General features: G+C 42.2%; 1 protein-coding gene across 1 annotated transcript; it reads left to right on the top strand.

The window, feature by feature from the left end:
* Nucleotides 1-3,592: 3,592 nt before the first annotated feature.
* CTSC (cathepsin C) lies at nucleotides 3,593-19,497 on the top strand. Its single transcript, XM_082277611.1, has 7 exons — nucleotides 3,593-3,811; nucleotides 4,780-4,925; nucleotides 11,880-12,046; nucleotides 12,468-12,623; nucleotides 14,668-14,783; nucleotides 17,241-17,372; nucleotides 18,068-19,497. The coding sequence occupies exons 1-7, from the start codon at nucleotides 3,643-3,645 to the stop codon at nucleotides 18,568-18,570; spliced, it is 1,389 nt and encodes a 462-aa protein (XP_082133737.1). The 5' UTR covers nucleotides 3,593-3,642; the 3' UTR covers nucleotides 18,571-19,497.
* The last annotated feature ends 215 nt before the right edge of the window (nucleotides 19,498-19,712 follow it).

Raw genomic sequence — 19,712 nt, 5'->3', positions numbered from 1 at the left:
TGAAAAAACAATTTTTTCCCAGACAGCTGCAAACTTCAGTTAATTTAGATCCCCTAGACAATGTGCTGTACATCATGTGGTACATACACATGCTCTCTGTTCACAAAATTAACTCACATAATTGCTAGAAACTGCTTAAATTGCTCCGTAGAGCGTCTTCCCTTAAAGAACCCTAAGTTTATAATTGCAACAAATGAATACACATTATCTACCCGCCTTCTAGAAACAGCCAGAAGCAGTTTCACTGCAAAGTAATCAGGATGTGCTCAATCACGCATAGAAGTATATAGTGCTAAGCTGGAGTAAGCACTCTGCTGTAAAACAAAATGGTCACATTTTATAGTGAGATAATGATCATGTATGAATTAATGCTCTGAAAAATAACTCCTTGAGTACAGCTCTCCACTTTCTAAAGGCATGTAACTAGGTCATTGCTGTTGCAAAGCCACCTGCAGATCAGCACCTACTGTCTCAGTGAGGAGTTAATTTCAGAGCCTATACAGCACCATGCAAATACTCATATTCTTGCACCTTTCCAAAACAAGCAAAAAAAAAAGGCAGCCCTCAGTTATGTTTAGACTCTGATTTTTTTTTTAATTAGTCCCATTACACTGCACCTAACAGCTTCATCAGAGGTAGGGATGACGACACACCAATGAAAGTGCAGCAGGGTTTGTAAGGACATATAATTTTGTTAGGCAGATACCACTGAAATAAATGTGTAGCTCTTGTGCGCAAGGATCCTTTTTTTTAATTCTGTTCACCCTAGAATCAGCTTTCTGTGAAGCACTCCAGGCATGCAATCTTTGTGCTCTCCCCTGTAAAGTGGATGGCAGATTACCACCCAGATCATGGTTACCTCCTAGACTGGGGGACTGACTTGACTGAATAACAACCACCCCCGGGATTTCTGCTCCCAGGACTCTTTTCAGCCAGTTCATTTCCTTGCAGCACTTCACTATACAGTCATGCACCACTTCCGCTTGTACAGACAGTGACAAGTCAAAGCGGCCAGGATTGGGTCTAGAAATAAAAGGTTTATTTGTCATTATTTGCCAAAACTGTTTACATGCATTCAGCACGTGGTGAGCCAATAGATACATGTTGACACTGAAGGACAATCTGCCTTTTTCCCCAAGCAATTCCTGCTGATTGCTGTGACCAAGGAGTCTTGGACCCTTTGCTGAGCTGATTCAACTTTAACCCAGCAGAAAGCTCTACATGTTTTGGAGGGAAGATTTTCACTGTTTATTTTTGAGGGGTTCCCCCCCACCCCGTGACAGTGACTTCAATTACCTTACAAAAAAGATCAGTGCATACCATAGCTATCAGGAGGTTAGTAGACCAACCACTCCCCTTGGGGACAATAAACCGTCACACTGACTTGGTCCCTCCTTGCCTGACTCTCCTCAGTTTTGGGAGCTTTGTAAAACACTGATAAAACACAGTTTAGGGAGGACTTATAAGTGATAACATTTTGGCCTCAAGAAAGCAGCAACAGTGCGACAATAAAGAACAAGTCTGTTGCCAAATACAGAGGTCCCATCTGATGTGTCTCATACACAGAGCAGTACTAATTCAAGGCTGTATTTCATTGACAAATCCAGGTATGTCAGTGCTTGTGAGCTGGGAAGATTTTTTCCATGGAAGTTAATTAGCTTAGAATTACTATTGGAGAGAAGGCATAGGGAGTGCCTTTATCTCACACAGGTATAATAAGTTAGAGCTGAGGAGCAGAACTGGAGTGAACTCAATAGGTCAGGCTGAACCATCTCTGCCTGGTCTCAGTGACCATTGTACAACCTCATTATGTAAAATACACATAAAAATAGAAAATAGATTATTTTCTATAATCTATTGTGACTCTAAGGCAATTACAGAGAAGCACATATAGTTTTGTACAATGACAGCCTGCAGTGGCTACAAATTGAAACTGAAAATTGAGACTCAAAGCACTGCAGAATGCAAAGAGGCAGGATCATCCAACCATGGGGATGAGATGGAGATACCACAGACCTTTTCTGCTCCTGCACATAAAACCAGAAGAACAATAACAGAGGCTTTTTCCTAAGGTCATTGGGAACTTTTGGGTTGCTCTCTGAAAATGTGGAGCCAGAAATAAAAAAGTCATTGGTAAAGAAAGGAGACAGGATGATATAACCACATCTGTTTAGAAAGGCTTGATCAGGAACAGTAAGGTGCATGCATTTGTATGGCATGTCCAGCAATAAGTCCAACTTGTATGTCATATCCAGCTATCCTTGCGAAAAAACAACCTAAAACTATGGGTTTTAATACCGTAGCACTACTGGACAACAGAGTCTTAGTGAATGGAAACAGCATTTATTATCTTGTCTGGAACACAGGAAATTCTGCTTTTCCAATTCAGTCAGTGCTTTAGAGTCCTCAAAACACTGACCTAAAACAACTGTTTTTATCTCTTTGTTGGTATGAGTAAGAGCAGCTATTTATTAGCTAGTCGCTCTAAGAATCGGCAGCAAAATGTAAATTAATCCTTCCCCAAAAGGTGGAGAAGATGGCATAAAAAGAAAGTGATAGTGGTAAAATAATGAATTACTTAAAACAGTTTAAATTTACTGATGCAATTCCTGGTTTCTTGATTTAAATCAATAAAAAAGTAAATTGGGACACTTGCAGTTTAAATCTAATTTAGTTTGTGAGTTATTTAAAGCTACACTTTTGAAATCTGTGATGAGCATCTATGTGTAGATTTACACTAGTTTAACAACACTTATTTTAAATGTATATCCACAGCCAAGCTAGTGCATCATATTCATAGCCAAAAATTTTCATACTATAGGCATCTATTGTTCCCTGGAAAGGGGTTATTTTTTATACAACTCTTTTTTAAATGAGGGTATATTTACTCACTAGCAAGTCTTTTAGCCTTCTTGATTGCACATATATCTTTGGGAATGTGAAAGCAGGCGCATTTTGCATTGGAGAGATAGCGGAAAAAGAGCCACTTCCCTGCACACCCAGCCATGCACAGAGGGGATGCACCCAGGGTCTCACGTCCCAGAGAGCACCCGTCCCTTGCCAACACTCTGCTTCTTGGACACGCAAGATTTTGCAGGTCACCAAATCTTCCATTTTCCAGGTGAGTTTTCTGCACTTTTTGTTGACTGCTCATGTGTACACAAGGTCTCAAAGGTGGCACAGGGTTTTGGAGTTACATCCCAAGTAGGGCTTGTGCTGCATGGTTTCCTGGCTGTGGTGTGCGGCTGCTGCAGAAACTCGGAGTCACTCGGTGCTGCTAAAACCATGGCGAACAAGAGGCCTCGTCCTCCACAGCAGCAAGGTGCTGGCCTGCAGTGACACCGGGGACCAGCCCCGCTGGGGACCTGCCGAGGCCTGGGGCTGGGCAGGGACTGGGCAGGAGGATGCCCTTTGGGGAAGGAGGCCCCTTGGTGAGGTAGAAGGACTTTGGGGACGAGGTTGCCCTTTGTGAGGGAGAATGCCCTTTGGGGAGGCGGATGCGCTCTGCAGAACAGAACGACCTTTGGGAAGGACACCCTGTGGGGAGGAGGAGGCCCGGCCGGGGCGGGTCCGGTCCCGGGGGCGGGCAGGCGGCGGCGGCCGGGCCCATTTGAGCGGCGCGGCGGCAGCGGGCGCGGCGCAATGGCGGGGTGGGCGCTGCGGGGCTTGGCGGTGGCACTGGCACTGGCGGTGCTGCCCGCGGCCGTGCTGGGCGACACGCCGGCAAACTGCTCCTTCGCCGACCTGCTGGGCGCCTGGGAGCTGCGCGTCTGGCGGGCTGGCGGCCGCCACGGCAACTGCTCGCAGGCGGGTGAGAGCGCGGCGGCCCCGGCCGGCTCCCCTCCCTGCGGAGCCCCGGGCGGGCGAGAGGTGTCCCCGGGAGCGGGGCGGGGGGAGCGGCCGCTCCGTGCCGGGAGCCCCCGGAGCCGGCGCGGGCGGCGGGGAGGCGGCTTCCTGCGCCGTTGCAGTTCCACTTTAGTGTGGGGTTTTGTTTCTCTTTTGTTTGTTCCGATTAGCATTTGAGTAGGCCTCTCCATAGGCCCCATGGCTTACGCTGGCTCACTGCCCCTCTCTGACAGGAGCCTTCCTGCCCTGCTCTGCCTGCCCGGGCAGTGGTTGTTCCCAGCAGGAGAGGGTGGCAGTGCTGGTGACACCTGGGCACCTCCTGGGAGGCCGTCAGAGCTGGCAGTTGGGGAAGCCTGACAGCATCCGGAGAGATGCTCGAGGGGATAGGAGTAGTGGGGAGTTACTATTTAATGATTGTATGTCAGTGTCATTTTAAAAATAGTAGATGCTTTGCATTTTTCTTTGTCATCTGCTTTTTGATCAGAGGAGACAAGTGGCAGTACCAGCAGAGGAGGTGAGGTGCGTGGTGGGGTTGGAGCACTGGTGTGAAGGAGCGTAGGATGGGTGATGCCTCATCCCAGATGTTGTAGGGGAAAAGTTGTCATTGCAGACACGATACCTGAGTGACACAGCATCCAAGACCTTTGTAGCTCTACAGCAAGGTGTTTAAATAAGCTGGTGTTTCCTAGTCACAGCTGTCTGGTGCTGCTGCTAATTAAATGTGCAGATACTGTCTAGCAGTGAAAAAAATGAGCATGTAGACCCACTGACAGGTAAGTGGAGGTCCTAAAGTGTCTCGATGCGCTTTTGCAGAAGACTGTATTCAACAATTGTATTTTAGCATCCTCAGGAATACAACATCCTTTATACTCCTTTTTTCTATTATTTTTTCTCTTCAGTAATCATGCCATAATGTTTCTTTTTTTCTTTTAGGGCCTGTGGAGAAAAAGGTGGTTGTCAATCTTCAGAAGCTAGATGTGGCTCAGGATAGTCTGGGCAACTATGGCTTCTTCACTTTGATTTACAATCAAGGCTTTGAAATTGTGATAAATGACTACAAGTGGTTTGCATTTTTTAAGGTGAGTTAACCTAGTGTGTTCTACATCTCTGGCTGTTGCTAGAATGGTCTGTAGTTAGGCTTCTCTTCAGTCCCTGAGTGCCACAGTGGGTCAGTTGGGACACTTGTCGATCTTTGGCTGTAAGGTTTGCCTGGATTACCAGATAAAGGTTTTCTTCTTACTTTGTTTTGAACATAAGGAAACAGTGATCAGTGGTTGGGTAGGGAGCAGAGAGAGGGAAGAACTATTCCACATAGGCCATTATCTGCAAAAAATACAGATACTGGTACTTTCCCTTCTGGGCATGCTTAAAGCAATTGAAGGCCTTCATGAAGCTAACTAACTTTCTTGGTAGCCTGTAATTTCTTTTTTTTTTTTTTCTTTTTTTTTTTTTTCTTTTTTTTTTTTTTTTACCCCGTGGACCCAAGTCAAATAGCAAATACCATTGCTTTTGTTTTTCCTTCCAGATGTCATCAAATGCATGAAAACTTTAGAGCCATCTATTCTCCTTGATGGAGGATTTCTGAGATCTTTAAATTTTGTTTCAGAATACTGCTTTAATATCTAAGGAACCTTTCTGCTGCCTCTAATTATTCCTTTGGAATAATACTGTTCTCTTCAGTCCCCCTTAATGTCCTCAGGTCAAGCTGAAAATGGTGATGGTAGGCAGGGGCTGGACAGGAGAAAACACTCTTGCTAGGAGTGCTCTGCTGTTGTCATGATGAATCTGAAGGGTGGTTTGAAGTAATCTCTGCAGGATGACTTTACTACCTGGAAGACAGACACTTTGTGCAGCAGGGCTTCTCAGCTGGTGAGGAATTGCTGCCTCTGTGAGGATAGTGGAGCACTGTATGCTGTAGTATTGTCCATGAACTCGGTTTTGAGGTGTCGTCTCTGGCAGGGAGAATTCAGCAGTCATTGTTGGACCCATCTGGGGAGAGTGTAGTTGAAATAGCAGACTTTGGGCTGATATTTTACACTGAAATACAGAGTTGCTTTGCAAGCCAATATGCTTAGCAGAAAAAGAGGTGCTGATTATCAAACAAATTCCTGAATGTGAGGAATTTAATCGTAGAAACAGTGTGGCCTGCTCTGGGATGTAAATGGATCTGTTAGGTACCAACTTGAGGACAGCTGAGAGTCACTAAAGGCTGCTGCTGTCCATACCTTGTGAAATACATCCCCAGAAGATGAGCATTAAGTCAAGTGACTTACAATCACTGATTTCATGTATTGCACTGATTTGCAAAAGTACTCTTAAAACAACATACTGAAACTGTTACAGAATAGTTTAGGCTGGAAGGAGCTTCTGGTGGTCATCTGATTCATCTTGCTGATCAAAACAAAGTCAAATATATACCTGAGCAGTAGCAATACACAGTAGCTTGCATTTTATGGGTGTGAGTGTGTCTCAGCCCTTTGTAAGCTAATGGATTAAATCTTAGTTTTGAAGTTGGCTTTGCTATTAAGAAATAGCAAGCTTGTTTGGGTTATTGCTTAGTAATGGGGAATCCGCCAGCAAGACATATTTAAATTAAAGACTTCTTTCCTTGAACACCATAGGGAGGATTAGAGCCCAGTTCAGTTACCCTCTTTAATAATTTTTTGGCTGTAAAAGGAACAACAGATTACCAAGATGCAAGTCTGTTGTTGAGAATCATGAGGAAATACCACAGCACTTACTAAATGCATATTTTGCTGCAGACAACTACTTGCTGTTATTGGGCAACAACATGCAATGTGTCTATCTGCAAAACTCCCAATTTCACAACTGTCAGTGGGGTCTTGGAGGGAGGAGGTGATTCCTTACAAACTGCTTGACCTTGTGACATATTTAACTGTGCATATCTGTTTACTTTAATCCACTAAATATTGCATTACATATGAAATAGAAATACAGCATGTCTGAGATTGAGCAGAGGGAGGATTTGCCAAGTACAATGAGCAGCACTATTTAAGCCAATACAGTACTTTGTGAGTTTCAGGCAAAGAAGTGCCACTTCTGCTAATTGAACCTCCAGTGTATTTTTTCCTAGTGTTAAAGAATTAAGCTGTTAATTACTGACAGGAGGAATGCTGGGGGCTTGTCTAAGTGGTGGCTTTATTAGAGCTACTGTACTCTGTAGATATGGACACAGCTTGTTTGGCTATGCATGTTTCAATGAGTTTTTAATAGCTTTTTGTTCCTGTGGCTTACTAAACAGATGCCCACTAAAACTTTTGTAGGGCCTCATTGCCTTTACAAGGTATTTGTTCTTTTGCTTGCGGCCTGTGGGGAAATGACTTTGTACACCAGAGGAGTGGATTGGTTGAGCTGATCAATCTTATTTTTTCCTCAGTTTACTTTAGTATCTTAAGTAAAGAAGCTCTAACAGTGTTTTATTTCTAACTGTTGTACACAGACTTAAAGTTCGCCAAATTAAATTCAGCATCCTCCTGCGTTCTTGCATTCTGCTTCTTGCAAGTTACAGTTACTCTGCCTGGTGTTTGCAGCACAGAATAACTTGTTTAATGTGTGCATCTGAAACATCCCTGTACTGAACTTGGATGTGAAGTTAGTGTACTGACTCTTGGCAGAAGCTTGATCGTGTGCTTCTGCTGGATGATACAAGGATTCTTTAGGGTTATGCAATATATAAAGCTTTAAAGATATATTTTTTTTTACCCCTGAGGGATGGCAAAAGAAATAGGAACAGTGTAACATAAAAAGTTAGAGTGATGCTGAAAGGAAAGTTGAGGCCAACTTGTTTCAATTACTTGGTATGTTTGAGGTATGTATTTATTATTAAGACTACCACTTTGAGAAGAGACAGTCTCATAAGATTCTTGCTGTTTGTCCCTTAAACTAAGTGGTACTACTTCTGACCCCTGAGATGTTCTTCAGCAAATACCAGAAGTCTGGCATTTTTTTGTATTGAAATGTTACAACTACTTCAATAAAAAGAAAGAGATAGATTTTAGAATATTTCACCACTCAAGTTACTAATCTTTTCCAGAGTGACTTGATGGCATCTTTGTTACATCTTTTTCTCTCTTCCCCAATGCTCCCAAATTGGGTTAAAATCAAGCACTGCTCTTCTGAAATAAACAGCCTAGATAAGTGACAGCAGTTAATGTTTTCAGGATATGGAAAAAAACACCAAACCTGAATGCATTTTATTTCATGTTGCTAAAGTAGAAGGCTAGAGTTAGTAATGCTATTTAATCATCCTGCAAATCAATAGAAAGTTTAACCTGTCTTATTTGGGCTTGCTTAACTGGCAGTGAGCAACTGCTGCTTCCCTAAAGTGTAAATCTGGGAGCACAAAACTCAGAATTGCAGAATGTTTCCTAAAGTAAAGAAAGTGCACCTAGAGTTGATACTTGCTTGTATTTTATATTGGGTAGCAAGATGCAGTGGTTTGTTCTCGTAACATCATCCACTGTATTTTTGTGTAGTTGGCATCCGCAAGTCTTCAACTCTGCTCTCATTCAGTGTCTGCTTCCCACAGTAAAATGCATAGGCACACTTGTAAATTTGAGAGGTAGGTCTTTCCGCCAGGTAGGGTAGTCCTGCCTCATGGAGCTCAAGTTGGCCTATTGCCCAGGCTTTGCTTAAATTGAGAACAATAGATTTAAAAGGATGGGCTGCCTCTCTGTGTGGCACTGCTGAATTCCTGTTAAAGTGCTGTGACCAATAAGGCCTCCATCCTTTCGTGCTTTCCTCTCAGTGAGATTAAAGCTTTTTTAAAAGCTTTAAGCAATTATGGTTTTTATTAGGACTAGACTTGAACATGCAGTTAGATTATGTCATGATGACCAACACAGGAAAGACTATTAAAAGTATACTTCACTGAAAAGCTTACCTGGGTTCAGATATCTAACAGCAAGCTTTGAAGTTTAGCTACATGAAGCCTTTTAAGGTTAATATTGGAGTGGCTTGGCTAAATTTTGGCATTAGGCAAAACCACGTGAGTTGTCAGGCTTGAGAAAAATAAGCATTTGAAATAGAATTAAATTTTACTGTTTTCAAAGCTCAGAATTGGAACTATGAATATAGTTTGGGTGCCTTTTTAAAGGAGTTATCCTAGATTGGACAGGCTGGATGGAGTTAATGCTGCAGATGTGAGCATTGGGTGATGAAGTTATCATGTGACGTGGCTGCAGTGTTCTTAACTCAAAAATGAAAACCATCTTCTAAAGTCTGCAGGGAAATGCATGCAAGCAGTTGTCCATCAGTTGCTGGTGATCAGCTGTATGGCTGTTGTCCTCCATGAAGGATGCTCTTCTGGGGTGGGTTCTGTGGATATTTTGGATACTGTGCTGGCAGCTTCAGTTGAGTCTGACACTGTAATTCACATCCACCTGAGTCAGCTGTTGCTTGTGCAACACTGCCATATTCCTGTATGACTGACTGTTAGTTGGGCAGGTGTGCTCATAGTCAGTCCTCTAAAACTGGTACAGTCAAATTTCCTAGATCTTACCTGTCAGTCCTTCACTAGTAGAAATAAATGCTGCTGCATGTGGTTTTAGCAATGATTTGATGGTGTACCTTCTGTAAGCAGTGAGCATCATGTAAGCAGTGATCGCACTGATGAGGTTTTTTTAAAGGCTTGTGTACTACTTCTTTATATCAGTGGCTCTTGATTAAAAGTCAGAGGGGGGAGAAGGCAAATTGTGACCTTATGTGGGTGTATCTTCATTTCCTAGCTGCAGTGTTTAATGATGTTGAAATTCCCGTTATCCAAGTGTCTTTCATGTGTTATGGTCTCAAAGTCTCCATGTCCACTTTTCAAAGTCATTTCAGTAGTAGCTTAGTCTGGCACTCTACAAAAATGTAGCTACAGAGGACTTGAATTGCCTTATCTTAGGCTTCTACACAGACTGTCTGAAATTGGCTTTTATGTCTTGTTTATATTGAAGTGTTGCTACTGGCGGTCCCTTCACCTCCTTTCTAGTTTTGCTGATATGTGTGAACTGAAAGAATGGCGTAAGAAATTCACTACGTTCACTTTTCAGAAAGATAAGTTGCATAGATGGTGTGAATGCTATTCTGGTTACCTCTCTACATCTTTAAAAAAACAATTAATTTTATCTCTGGAGAGGAAGAGGGATTTCTAGTAGAAAAACTCTTCTTTTGTTGGTTTACTTTGCTAGCTAGCAGATAACTCATTGCCTTTTTTTCCATGAAGATAAGTCCCAAATCTATGTTACTTGTTTTAATTCAGTATAACACTGTGCAAGGCTGGATTGTTGCAGGAAGCAGGCCTGTTCCTCTGATAATCCTCGGGTATTCTGATGGAAGGCCTATGGTTATTGAGAATGGCTGTACTTGGTCCTCTTAGAATCTGTGGCAGCTTTTAGATAGAAGAGACAGGAATTAATTTCTACTGTCATGTAGAGCCAGGAGAAGTGATTGCACAGTAAATTAGATGTAGAACACTACCTGTTGGTTTTGGAAGTGTCTGGATTTCTAGTTCTGCTGTTGTGAAAAGGGTATTTCTCAAAAGTCATCTCTGGACCTTGCCCTTGGTATTTGGCCAAGTATGATTATTTTTTCCCATATTGCACAATCTTGCACAGTAAGATAGGAAGAATAGAAAAAGGCAACAGCTCAGCCTTCTGGTGCCCCCACCCTGCTCCAGACAGCAAACACACTTGCTGGGTGTAGATATGTTGCCTCTGCATCCTCCAGACTGGGGACAAAACAAATTCCCATTGTTCCAAAACAGTCAGAGGATTAACCTTTAATTTTATTCTGCTGATCAATAAAACCTAATTATTTCACTGTAAGTTCTCCTTCAGATTTTTCACAAAACCTCAACATAGTCACAAACTTCCCAGTCTCTTTAATTAATCTTTTCCATCTTGGGGCATTTCCATCACTGTAAGCCACCACCTTCTTCAGTAAAGAAGCTGAGCAAACATTTTGTTGAAACATAATTACAAAATCCCTCTACCATTGTACATGTGCAGCTCAAATAGGATGAGATTTAATGCGGTTTTCTTGGACTAGGAAACTTGAATTCTGTTTGAGTGACCTTTTTTTTTGTGATTAGAAGAGTAAAGTTAAAGCCTTGGTTGCGTGGGGTTTTCAGGTGCCTTTGTAGTGTAATACAAAACAGGCTTTAACCTTAAGAGATGAGTAAAGAGCCACACACACTCCCACCGTGCGGCATTCTGTTGACAGAGGATTGCTAATCCAGAAAATTAATATAGCTGGGCAAAGTGTTATATGAAGACACATTTTGCTGAGTATATTGAATTATTACTCCTCTTCAGTGCTAAAATGAAGACTTGTGTGGCTGAACAAGGAAGCATTAGGACTCAGGACTTGAGGTTTTAGTAGCAGTCTCTGCTGCCAACTTTAAATGAGCTGTGAGCTGTTCTCAAGGGATCGTCATTTCTTGCTGTCTGATTTAGTAGTTCATGTAAAATTGTTTCTTGATGTCTTGCCATCACAGCTCAAACCTAAAAAAGTGGCTGGAAGTTTCATTTTTGGTTTTGACTTGTGAAACAAAAGCAGTGCATAAATAGTACATAAATTTTAAAACAGAAATAGCACATGTCTCCCTGAGAGGTTACTGGATGATGAACTTGCCATCCTCCCTGTGTTTGTCTTAGTTTCTCAAACTTCTGTATCAATCCAGAATTAGCTTGACTGGTCACATATTTGGCTGAAGAAATCTCAGGGCCTTCGAGAGAAGGTTGAATACTAAGAGGTCTTTTACATCTTGCTGGGAAAGTAACTGTTGAACACAAACAATCAGTACGGGTTAGCTGATACTGATATGAATGCATACTTGGCTGCTAAAAGTGCAAGTCACAACCTAATTGTATTCTGCAGCTATTTAGTATCAGTTTCTTAACCTCTGGAGTGTGTTTGGCCACTTCCTGTGAAGCACCGGCAAGAAGAAGCAGCTGAGTGGGTGGGGAACTACTGCTGTGCTAACAAATGCATCTGCTCAACACAAGCATAACTTCTTCACATTACAGTACAAAAAGGAAGGCCAGAATGTAACCAGCTACTGTAATGAGACCCTACCAGGATGGGTGCATGATGTACTTGGCCACAACTGGGCTTGTTTCATAGGACACAAGATTTCTTCATCTCCATCAGATGTTCACATCAATGAGCTACCTCTCCAGAAGCCCAGGGGAAGGTAAGCAACATATAAGTGACCTTTACTGGTATAAAATGTTTCATTACAGTGCTTGAGGTTGTAGCTAAAGTCATAAGAACCAATTCTAGTACTGGGGGCAAAGTTAATGCCAGTGGTAATGTTGGAAATAAACCTGAATGCATAAGAACAGAGGAGGGTATGCCTGTTGCATCACACAGTTTCTCCTTCAGTCTGTAGTGAAGCCCAGTTATAAAACTGGCATGTCTAAGGAAGATGGTTATATTTAGTCTTTCTCAGGTTCTAGAAACCTTGCCTTGATCCAATGATTCCATGTTTCTTTATCAGTCCCTACCAGAGGACACTTCCAGAGTTAGTCTGAGTTATACCCAGTTCAGAAAACACCTTTAGTTTCAATCCCAGTCCTTTTCTTACTGTTTTATTTGATTGCTTTTATTTGCAGACTCTCCCACAGACGTTATGTGCACAACTTCGACTTTGTAAATGCTATCAATGCTCACCAGAAGTCATGGAGAGCAACAAGATACAAGGAGTATGAGAATTTTGCCCTGGAAGAACTAACTAAAAGAGCTGGAGGTCTCTATTCCAGAGCTTCAAGGTAGTAAGACACTTTGTTTGGCAATGACCCCCACTGCTGCCAAGAGTCTGCTTGTATTTGTCCTGGCTCTTAGCTGTGTTTTGGCTTGTAGTTCAGATGTTGAATCAAGTTTCAAGGACTTCCAGTTTGTGTTCATGGGGTGTGAACATATTTTTCATCTGGATGATTATTTGAGCATCTGTTGTCTCAAGCAGTTGGGACAAATAGAGTCGGCTACCCTTTAGTCTTGCCCAGTAACTTGCTGCTGAATTCATATGTGCAGGGAAGAAGTGGGGACAGTCTCAGTTGTCATCTCACTGTTGTGTCTGCTCATCAGCTGCCTGCCATAGTTGAGAGTTTCTGCTTGTGCTTCAGTATTGGTTCTGTTAGTTCATAGTTGCAGTTGAAAAGCTGTGAACTGCTTTCTGCTCCTAAACATGAACATCAAAGATTTCTGAGGGAATTCCATGGTTACTTTGATAATTTGCCATGCCTGCAACAAGAGTCCTCTAGCAGGAGTAGAGTGTCTCAGTGAAGAAGCATGAGAGTAGCCCTGAGAATGCCTTCAGGATCTGGCAGATCACTTAGCTGAGAGTGGTAATGGGAATGGGTACATCATCCTCTACATAATTGGAGAACTAGAGTTTTTTGATCTAAAGATTCCCTTCTTTATAGCTGTTTTACCTTCTTCATAGTTTTGCTTTTTCCACTCTTGGTATTTCTTTGAGTAGGAATGCTACTTACTTTTCCAAGTGTGGTAATTGTATGTTTGTAGAAGAAGGTCCTACTATAGAATAAAAATCTGCATGGGAATATCATGCAGATATGGTTTCATTGTATAGGTAGAAGTCACCTTGTAGATGATCTTAAATACAGTAAGCTATTTGGAACCTCTCTTCCACCCATGCAGTACCATCACAGTATTTGATTGACCCTCTCCTGCTTTCAAAACAGACTCCAGTGTCTGGTATTTGTGAATGGCACCTGAGGACAAGCATCAGGTTATGTGAAAATTGAATGCAGGAAGCTCTTGTCTTGCTGATATGAGCATCTCTTGGCTGCAAGTGATAGATGAGGACAGGTAACATTCAATACTTCTTCAAAAGTCACAGTAAAAACTTGTTCCAGAGAACAAGTGGCAAGTGGTACTGCAGTTAGTGAATTGTTGGTGTAAGCCATGCCCATGCCTGAAGTGCAGCACTCTGTAGTTGCTGTCAGTGCATGCTGCCAAGGCAAGATGCTTTCTGCAGTCAGATACTCTACATACCTTGTGATTGCAGTAAAATAGCTGTTGCAGAACTGTGTTGCTGTAATCTCTGAGAGTTGCCTCAGCACTTCAGGTTGGTGCAGAAGTACTTGACCTCAGCAGCTTGTGGATGTTAAGGATACTCCCCTGTCTGACCACCCAGGAGCCACTCTGGCAGTCACACTTGCACCACCTGAGCTGGGACCGGGGCCCTGTTGCAGCTACACCCCACACTCACACTCAGAGCAGGTTTCCTTACCCACTTGACCTCAGGGTTCCCATAGCAGAGTCTCAGATGTCCAGGTCTCTAACATGATTTAATCTTGGTGCAGTAACTAAATAACCAAATAGCAGCTTGATCTGGGTACCTCTGAGGAGGGACCTCAAACGAAGGATCCCCTGGGCTTTTATACTCCCATTCTTGAGCATGGGAAAGTCTGGGGTCCTCTCTGAGTGTCCTGTCACCTGGCTGGGCCACAGGTCCCTGTGCCCGTTGTTATGCAAAAGGATTTTGCTGCCCAGAGCTCAATTTGAAGCTCACACTGCAACTTGCAAACTGAGCTACCTGCACTGAATGTATTCCTCAACAGCAGATAGTTAATAATATAGTTCCCTCAGGGACCAGTTTGAGTAGGTCTTGAATCCTGCTGAAGCTTATCTCTTCTTATTGACACCCACTCAGTTTAAATGGAGACTATTTTAAATTGCATAGTTTGAAGCAAGTCCAGCTAGTAGAAGCCAAAGATGGAAACTGAGTTACGTAATTGTTTCCTTGTGTAGAGTGTGATATGTTTCTCAAGCGCATTTTCTCCTCTTTAGACTAAAGCCTGCACCTGTAACACCTGAGTTACTCAAGAAGGTTTCAAGCTTGCCAGAATCCTGGGACTGGAGAAATGTGAATGGTGTCAATTATGTCAGCCCTGTTCGGAATCAAGGTAAAAATAAATAAATAAAACCTCCGACTTCAATGTTCTAGAGCTCCTTTGATGTAGTTTGTAATTTGCTGCTAACCAGAAGGTTTTGCCTAGTGTCTTGCAGCTGACAGATTTCACCTTTACTGTGAATAACCTGTGGAAACTGGGTGGAGTGCTGGCTAACAGCACTGTACCAAAAAAGGTGGTGGTACTGGCTTGTCCAGACAGCACTGACTTGCTGGAGTGAGAGCCAGTTACCACAGTACCCTGCATAAACACAGCTGTCAGATTTTGTGCAAACAATCTCAGCCATGGTTTTCTGCACACTGACTGATGTACATTTAATTTTTTTCCCTGATTTCTTCTGATGGCAAATTATCACTCAGCTTTAATGAATGAACCCATGAAAATTATTTATACTGTCTCCAAATCTTATCACCCGGATAAATTTAGGTGTTACTTAAATGGCTAGTTGCAAGAGGAGACATTAGTCACTATGGAGATTGCAGACAATGATAAATATAAAATTCTGGTAAGAACTTTAAAGGATACCATGGTGGTATATATTGATTCTGTAGGGAGTGTGTTTATAGCACTGTGGTGTGAGATGCCTGAATTATATGTTTATACAATGGAGGCCAGGAGTGAACTCAGTTAATGTGTCCCTTCCCTGTGCTGCCATTTGCAGATAAACTTGAATCTTCTGGTAGCTGTCTGGTGGCAACTTTTGGGGGAAGGAAGGGTAACATTAGCATGACGGGGAAGGGATGACTTAAATCACTGATCCCTCATTTATGGCTTAGTTCTAACAAATTCTGCCAGCGGTACTCCTGGTAGCAGAAGCAGCATAGGAAGGCTTGTGGAATTTCTAGCTGTGTGGAAGCACTGGAAGATGGCAACAGGAAATTATAGGGCCATCGGGTCATCTGTAGTTGTGAGTCCTCTACTTTCTCCTAGTGGGAACTATGAATATCCCAAGGGCTCTTTTATCTTCCAAACAATGGAATACTCAGTTCCAGACTTACCCTTTCTCTGTTGTGTTGCTTCACAGTTTCTCTAAATGAGAACTAGTCTGTTGTTTCCAATAATAAACCTTCCCGCACTTTTTATGTAATCTGAGGGTCCATGCTGAGTATGTTAAATGTCTGTGGAACATGCATTCTGTTCCATCAAATTACAATTTTAGCTTTCAGGCTTAAAAAAAAACCCAAACAAAACCTACAAAAGAGGTCATTCTATGGACTTTATAAATACCACTGTGGTAGCAGGAAAGAAATTTAGCAGCCAATCCAACAGACTTCAGACTGAAATGGTTGCGTGAATTGTATTTGTCACATTTTTGCACACATAATGCACCAAAGTGTTCTGCAGTGTGGCCCATCTCAGATGCTGTGACTGTACAGTGAGTGGGAGGCATCTTTCTCTGCTTTGCTTTGCCCTGCTGGGAAAAGAGTGTTCCTGTTCAGGCTGATTTTGTCCCTTCTCTTCAGAGATGCATCTAACTGAGTGAAGGTGCAATTTCACGAAGTCTTGCTGTTGTAATAGCTCTGCTTTTATACACCTACACAGTTCAAGAGAAAGTATTTTGTTTTGTTCCTCAAGTCTCCTTCCTTATCATAGCTCTGCAATATTTGACTTACCCACTGTCGGGAAACAAAAGGAAATCAGGCACTTTGATGACAATCAGTAGATAAAGTAGGACCTCATCCAAGTAATTGTTCTTCCCCATGAGGCTTGTCATTCTATTTCCAAAGGCTTTTAATGAGTGAAAGGACGGTCCTAGAGAGTGAAGAGGCCTAAAGCTAGAAGCAATACTAAATTTTGTTGCAAAAGTAAGGAGACTTAACTCTCTGCCAGGAAGCAGAAGGGAAATTAAGATGCCTCTGAAAAGCCAGTGTACAATTACATGCCCTTGGGTAGCAAGGGGAGCAGGGATGAATCCACTGTATCAAATGTGCTATTTATACCACTATTCTCTTAAAAGTCAGTTATTTTAGGAGTAGCTGTAGAGGTGGAATATTTTTTCAACTGCAAATTACAGAACTGAATCCATTGGTAGGCTGAAATAAGAACAATATTGTCAGCGTTCACTTCAAATAGTTCATTACCCATTAGCATATGTGCTCCATAAAGGGTAGATAGAACCTTCTCAGCCCTGCTAATGTGGTCCCTTCTGAAGGAATAGTGTGATTGGATAGCTCTTAAATGCTACTGCTGGAAAACACCGGAGCAGTACATTGCCTCTTATTCTTGAATAAGCTCAGTGTTCCCTGAGAAGTTGTTAGAAGTGGGTTTTGAATTGCGCGTATAAAAGCTAAATGAAGATGTAAAGTTTTTGCTCTATTGGTTTTGAACTTCTAATCACTGGTAGGTTTTAACTCTATTCAGTGGACTTTAGGAATAGTACCTGATGGCAGCTGACTGGCCTCATTTATGTTACTGACTGGTCCTTGTGGTTCCTTTTTCTCCCCTTCTCAGGCTCATGTGGCAGCTGCTATGCATTTTCCTCCATGGGCATGCTGGAAGCAAGGATACGTATCCTCACAAACAACACTCAGAAACCAGTCTTCAGTCCCCAGCAGGTTGTGTCTTGCAGCCAGTATTCTCAGGGTAAGGATGCTGGTGTATATAAAGACACCTTTCAAGTAATGATAATGAAGGATACTTTATTTTAAAAACTTCCATGCCTTCCCCATCACAACACAAGTTCATTTTTTCGTAAAGTATTGGGTAGGGTATACTTTATAATACTTTATTTGAAATAAAAAAATGTAACAAAACCAGAGTTGTCAGCCCACCTCACTGCAGCAATGGGATTGAACAGGGAGAAGTTGCCCTTATGCTCAGGATGTTGCTGGATTTTACATCTACCTGTGAGACAGGGAATACCTAAGGGCTCAAAATGTAGTTGATTACAGTGCTTACATAGAAAGAGTAGAACTAAATATTCTCCCAATGGCATATTCAAAGGGAGGAGAAGCATACAGGGAGGGGGAGATGAGCAAAAGCAATGGCTAAAGCTTTATAGAGGACTGTATCCTTGTTGGGACAGATCTTTTTGGTGCATGTAACTAGCTGCTCTTTCTGGAACGGGTCCATGTATTAATGTACCCAGTATAGTTCCCACAGGTGTAAATTTTGCCTTGTATGTTTCAGAAAGCTGTCTGCAGCTAACTGGAATATTGGGATGATCTGGGTCACTGCAGTGTGTTCAATACTGAAAGAATTCCGAAAGATTTAAGTAGGAGAGTCTCCCACCTCAAGTAACATTCGAAGGGAATAAGTACTTTTTGTTTTTGGTTAAGGTTGTGATGGTGGCTTCCCATATCTCATTGGTGGAAAGTATGTCCAAGACTTCGGTGTGGTGGAAGAGGACTGCTTCCCTTACACAGCCCAAGACTCTCCGTGCCTTTTCAAGCGCAGCTGTTACCACTACTACACGTCTGAGTACCACTATGTGGGTGGTTTCTATGGAGGCTGCAATGAAGCCCTGATGAAACTTGAACTTGTGCTGCATGGCCCAATGACTGTTGCCTTTGAGGTTTATAATGATTTCATGTTTTATAAAGAGGGGATCTACCATCACACAGGGCTGCAGGATTATTTAAATCCTTTTGAATTGACCAATCATGCTGTCTTGCTGGTGGGCTATGGTAAAGACCCAGAAAGTGGTGAGAAATTCTGGATTGTGAAGAACAGCTGGGGCACCTCATGGGGAGAAGATGGCTACTTCAGAATCCGCCGTGGCACTGATGAATGTGCAATTGAAAGCATTGCAGTGGCTGCAACTCCTATTCCAAAGTTATAATGTAGGGGTCTTCATCCAGTGCCTTGTCCTGAGCCATAGGAACATACTAAGGTTGAAGACTGGTTAAAATCTATCTTCTAGCTTGAAAATGCAGCTTTAAGGAATTTTTCTGCAGTAGAGCAGTTTCCATATGTGAGAGGATGAACACTGTTAATTCTGCTCTGTGCACTGGAGGCTTCCTCTCAAGTCTGACAGTAGATCACCCAGAATGGCAGTTTTGGTAACAGCGGTGATTAGTTACTCATCACTGGATATACATCTTCAGTTACCAGCTGCATTTTTTTCCATAGGCAATCTTGACCTTCAGATCTCAGAGGGAAGTGTCTGCTATGTTAATCCATAATGGCTTTGAAGGGACACTGTAGTGCCTTACTTCTCAGAAATCAGGAAGTCACTGCAATTTGGAACATAAGTGTGTATTGGGAAGGGAATGAGCAATTACACTGATTAAAATGAAATTCTAAAGCTCTAAGTGTCCCGTGAAAACTGCATGTCAAACCCTTATGACAATAAAAATCAATTCTAAGTTTCAGGCTGTTATTAAATGTTCTAGTTCTGGATTTTATTGCTGTGCTTCACAATTGATCAGAGTTCAATAAAAACCACCCCACTCCTATAGGAGTTTGTATTTGTGGAAGAAGTTAGTTCTTTTAGTGACCTGTGTATGAGTTTTGAGCTTCCTGTCAAGAACTTTTTACTTTAGCGGAATAGAAACTGGTGGGAAAGAAGGATGAGAAGGGAGAAGAACTAGTAATCTTGCATCTGTATGGCAGCAGCATCAAGCAAGTTGTCCAGGAGTCCAGTAGTCCTTGCTGTGGATATAGGACAATTCATTGAGTAAATTTGCTAATTCCCCAGTAATCCTGTTTAAATCCTTTCTGTTAATCTTTTGCCCTATTTCTTTCAAATATACAATGTAGAAACACAGAGTTGAGAGGAGGTATTGCAACAGTTGGAATTAACCATTTCTCAGCTAGCAACACAGTGCTTTGCTTTTGCAGCACTGGTCTTTGCTGTTTGCCTGAGGAAACAAAAATGGCACAGAGGTGAGTACTAGTTTCATATGTAGAAGGTAACTTCTTTAGTAACTTTCTATTAAAATGTGACTGAACTTACTTTGTATTTTTCTGTGAAAAATAGAG

This window comes from Coloeus monedula (assembly GCF_965178545.1).
Source record: "Coloeus monedula genome assembly, chromosome: 3".
In the NCBI taxonomy this organism is placed as follows: Eukaryota; Metazoa; Chordata; class Aves; order Passeriformes; family Corvidae; genus Coloeus; species Coloeus monedula.
The sequence above is the reverse complement of the archived record's forward strand: the minus strand, read 5'-3'. Positions and strand labels throughout refer to the sequence as shown.